This window comes from Diabrotica undecimpunctata, chromosome 3 (assembly GCF_040954645.1).
Source record: "Diabrotica undecimpunctata isolate CICGRU chromosome 3, icDiaUnde3, whole genome shotgun sequence".
NCBI lineage: Eukaryota > Metazoa > Arthropoda > Insecta > Coleoptera > Chrysomelidae > Diabrotica > Diabrotica undecimpunctata.
In genome coordinates, this window is record NC_092805.1 from 107,225,326 (window position 1) to 107,230,135 (window position 4,810).

Here is a 4,810-nt window from a genome sequence, read left to right on the forward strand (position 1 = left end):
AATAAATTTTAAGCTACGTGCTATTCTACTGTACCGCCTACTGTACCATCTTTTTTTATTTATTTTCACATGGTCGTTTGTGATTGACAGTCATTAATGAATAAAAGTTTCAAATTATGGTTGTCTAAACTTAGATAATAGGTTTTTTATGGGTTTTATACAAAAACAGAAATGCTGGGTTATTATCGCTGTAAATAATGACTTAATTAAAGACAGAAAGCAAAATGATGTTCACACAAAAGTTTAGCTAATCTGTATACTCTGAATAATCGTTTTTGACGCCACAGTGGACTTAAACATAACACGGATTATTTATTAATTTGACACGTAACTTAATTATGTTTAGAAACCAGACTAACAAAAAACAAAAACTAACCTTTAGAGTCATTGCTTGACGATGAAAGTATGAAGGTTAATAGAAACAAAAAAACACAAATTTATATTCGATTTGAAGCAATCTTGGCATATTGATATGTATAATCAAATCACTTCTCTGTGGTCTCTAGAACGCTGCTTTTATTGACCATATTATTTACTTATCCTGGCTTGTTTATCTGTCAGTTCGTTGTGGTTTAACTCTAGCTTATTCCGGCATAATATCAGTTATAATAAATAGGTATACCATGATAGATCGTCTAGTCTATTTTGTCCGCCAACCCTAAGTTTTGGCCTACCTTTCAGTCTACTTACTTTAGGCTGTGACATAAAGATATGTCTAGAAGGATTGTTACATTGTAATTTGGCTAAATATCCTGCCCGTCTTTGTGTACCTATTTTTATGAGTAATACCACGTCTTTACCACCAGACTTTATCTATTTGTACTTGTGGTGTATCCTATAGGGTAAAGTGTGCAAATCGAGGTCACCTAAGAAGAAAATTTAATGTAAAAAAAGTAAAACTCTGTGAACCAAATTTAAGGCTACGGTTATATTGAACGCGTAGTCTGACGACCAATCAGTCGGACATAAACGGACGACATTGGTAGTGCGACTAGGTGGTCGGATTGCAAGCGTTTAACTGCGACTATGTGTTCAGAAAACATGGCCGAGGATGAAGAATATTTATTAGAAAATAATTTTTTACGTCTTTTGATGTTAGAAAACTCAAGAGTATTGTTAAATGATATATATAGAAATAGAAAAAAAAAAATGGCGAGTTCCACTTAATATGGAATGATTTGTTACGCCAACTACAGAAGTTTTTTGAATATTTTCGAATGTTACCTGAAACATTTAATTATATTTTGTCTCATATTTCCGAAAGACTGGAAAAACAGTCGAACTTTAGAAAGTGTATTCAACCAGCAGAAAAACTGACATTAACATTAAGGTAAGTCATTACTTATGAAATTATTTATTAAACTAAATGTGTTTTTCATACAAACCTAAAAAAGAAATACTTTTTATGAAGTTAGGATATAAAAACTAAAATAAACTAAAAAAGTCATTACACTACTAAAAATTATGCAAATATTCTAGCACGCCTGGAGATCCTACTTCGTTTTCTTATGAATCTGATGGTATTTCCACTTGATACCTGCTTTGATCGATTTCTTGATCCACTGTAGTAGTTCTTGTCCAGACAAACTGAGCACGTAGCTGGGCTTCTTGATCCACTGCAGTAGTTCTTGGCCAGACATACTGGGCACGTTGCTGGGCTTCCAAAAGAACTTCTTGTATTTTTATTCGTACTGACAATTTTTGGTCTTCTGGTATTTTTGTCATGTACACGGCATCAGACTCTTGAAGAAATGGAAGTCACTATCTTCTTCCTTTGGCGTTTCCTTACACTTTTCGTTGTATGCTTTAAGTTTTTCTTCTTCTATAGCTACCATTTTTTCATATACCGAAGATTTAGCTTTTTTTCCCTTTGTACCCGTTTCCTTATCTGTATGTGCTATTTTAGCAGCCTTGGGTGTCGTAGTAAAAGTAATTTCAGTATTTAATTCTGGATCTGAATTTAATTCAGAATTATGATTTCTATCATAATCAGATTCAGTGATTGTATCTAGCGTAGTGTTTTCATCATATATATTTTCTTGGTTATTGAGAGGAGGAATATTTCCTGTAGAATTTCTTTGGGTCATGTTGTCTTTTACTACAAGAAGTAAATAGTATGTTTTAGAAAATGAAAAATTAAATACGTATTACGTTGAATTGAAACAAAATTAATAAGTTAAAATTCATCTTCAAAGTGAATGGGCGTCAATAATTATTATCTAAAACAATTATCTATAATTATAATAACAATTATCAATAATTATTGTCTTAAGATAATTAATTTATTTTGTTTGTTGTTTTAGATATCTTTCCACTGGGCTCGCTTTTCGCTCTTTGGCGTTCTCATTCAGAATGTCTCATACAACTATAAGATTAATTGTTACAAAACGTGCACTATCATATGGGAACTTTTTTATGAACGGCATATGCCGTTTCCAACAAGACATGTTTCGAAAAATTTCCAATGATTTTTTGAATAAAAGGAATTTTCCGAATTGTATAGGATGTATCGATGGCAAACATATTCGAATACTATGTCCATCTAATTCAGGATCCATGTATTATAACTATAAACGATATTTCTATGTAGTACTTCAAGCAGTTGCAGATGCAAAGTACAGATTTATCTGCGTTGATATTGAGGCTTTTGGAAAACAAAGCGATGGAGGTGTTTTTTCACATAGTTCGCTATATCAACATCTTGAAAATAAGTCGTTAAATTTGCCAGAAGATAAAGCACTTCCACTTTCATAAAGCAATTTGATACTTCCGCATGTCCTTCTTGGTGATAAAGCATATCCTCTCAAAACCTATTTAATGAGACCCTATCCCAAAAGAGATTTGCAGGAAGAAAAAGAAGTATTTAATTATAGACTTTCAAGAGCGAGAAGAATGGTGGAATGTGCTTTTGGGATATTAACGTCCAAATGGAGAGTATTAAAAAACGAAATGGAAGTTTACCCCGACAAAGTTGATATAATTGTAATATGTACATGTATTCTTCATAACATTGTCAGTGATCAGGAAGGTATAAAGGAATTCCATCTTTCAGAAACAGTGGCAACTATGGGGACGCGCCAACCAAATAGATCAAGAATTATCAACAGAGCAAATCAACAAGCATATGATATTAGAAATGCTTTTAAAACCTATTTTAATAGTAACGCTGGGTCCGTTCCATTTCAATATGATCGTGTTTAACCACTCAAAATATAAAATGCATATACGTAATTTAATTATTGACGATACTAAAAATAGTATAATATACTTTAATATGTATTAAATAAATATTAGATTAAAAATATTGCAAATATCTATACATATAGGTACTTACTGTTTTCACCCATTTCTTTCGCCAGGGATATCCACATCTTACGAGCCATATCTCGATTGTGATAATCTTTATTAGTTTGGTACCAGTCATTAGTTAATGACTTTCTTTCAACTACACCCAAAATTAATTTTTCAAGATCCATTTTCAGACGCACGTTGCCGCAGGAAAAAAACAAACAAGTTTGTATTTTTAAATTAGTCGTCCGTAAACGTGCATAAACTGACGTCTAGTACTTATTCAATATAACCGTTCCTAATCTATCTGCCCGTGTTTGTTTCTATCGTCCGACTACGCACGAGTACGTACGACTCGTTAGTCGTCAGAGTACGCGTCCAATATAACCGTAGCCTAAGGCGTCAAAATATAAAAAAGTATCTTTGACCGGTATTGTCACCATATATGGACAATACCGGTCATGAGTGTGAGTAATGCCAGTCAATTTGTTTGTGTTATTATTAAAATAAAAATCAATATCTTTTTAACAATTTTTTGTTATAAAACGATTAACGAATGTGCCTTAATAAGTAATAATTCAAGTAAATCAGTAAGAAAGGTGAAAAATATTTTTTATTACAAAGCAAAAAAAATAACAAAAATATGTGTTTTAATGTAAAAATGGTTGACAGTCATCGCAGGTATAACCCTCTGCAGAATCCCATCCACTGCACTCTGAATGGGCCCATCTTGAGCAAAGGGTACATCTAAACCACATTTCATTGTTTTTGCCAAACTCGCTGCAAACCACGCATCTATCTTCGTCTGCATCGTCACTGTCATCACATGGTATATCGATATCCGATTCAGAAGAACTAGAATCAAACACCTTTCTCTTGTAATGAGGTTTCTTAGTTTGTACTTGTTTTCCAGTCTTATTTGTATTTTGTCCTTTCTGAGATTTTTGGGTATTATATTGGTTTTTCCTTTTTCTTGAATTTTCTTTACCTTTTCCTGTTTTTTCTGTTCCTTTTCTTCCAACTCTTGTTTAAAAGGCGTAGATGGCAGGATTTTGGCATGCAGTTTTTTTCTGGTTATACTTTTTCTTACAGCGGAATTTGTAATAGACGTAAGTTCTTTAAATGATGTGAAACTAGTAGAAGGTCCCGGAATAGGATCTATTGCTGTTGTTTCAACCTGATTTTTATTTATAGGTGGCAAAGTTTGAGATGGGTTTGTATTGTAAATTTCGGCTGGTATGGCTTCATTGTTATATTGGACTTCAACAAGCGATTAGTTTTGTAATGTTGTAGCAGCTAAGAATGCTTGATCTGTAAATACTTTTGAGTTGAGTGGAAAAATTCCAGCGCATTTAAAGCCAGATTCTCCTTTACTTATGGTCGCTACTGTAAAATATGCTTTATTAAACAGACCAGCAACATCATATGGTGTGATATTTCGCATAAAATGTGTAATCGCATAAACAAATTACATTCATTTCAATATTCAGCTTTAAGAGGCCCATAAAAAACAATATCCAAA

The 4,810-nt window shown here is 32.7% G+C and overlaps 1 protein-coding gene across 1 annotated transcript; it reads right to left on the reverse strand.

The window, feature by feature from the left end:
* Positions 1-1,485: 1,485 nt before the first annotated feature.
* Positions 1,486-3,553, reverse strand: LOC140436010 (uncharacterized). The gene is made up of 2 exons (XM_072524720.1): positions 3,335-3,553; positions 1,486-2,098 (listed from the first exon to the last, which is right to left on the reverse strand). Exons 1-2 carry the CDS (start codon positions 3,474-3,476, stop codon positions 1,722-1,724), a joined length of 519 nt encoding a protein of 172 aa, XP_072380821.1. The 5' UTR covers positions 3,477-3,553; the 3' UTR covers positions 1,486-1,721.
* Positions 3,554-4,810: the final 1,257 nt, after the last annotated feature.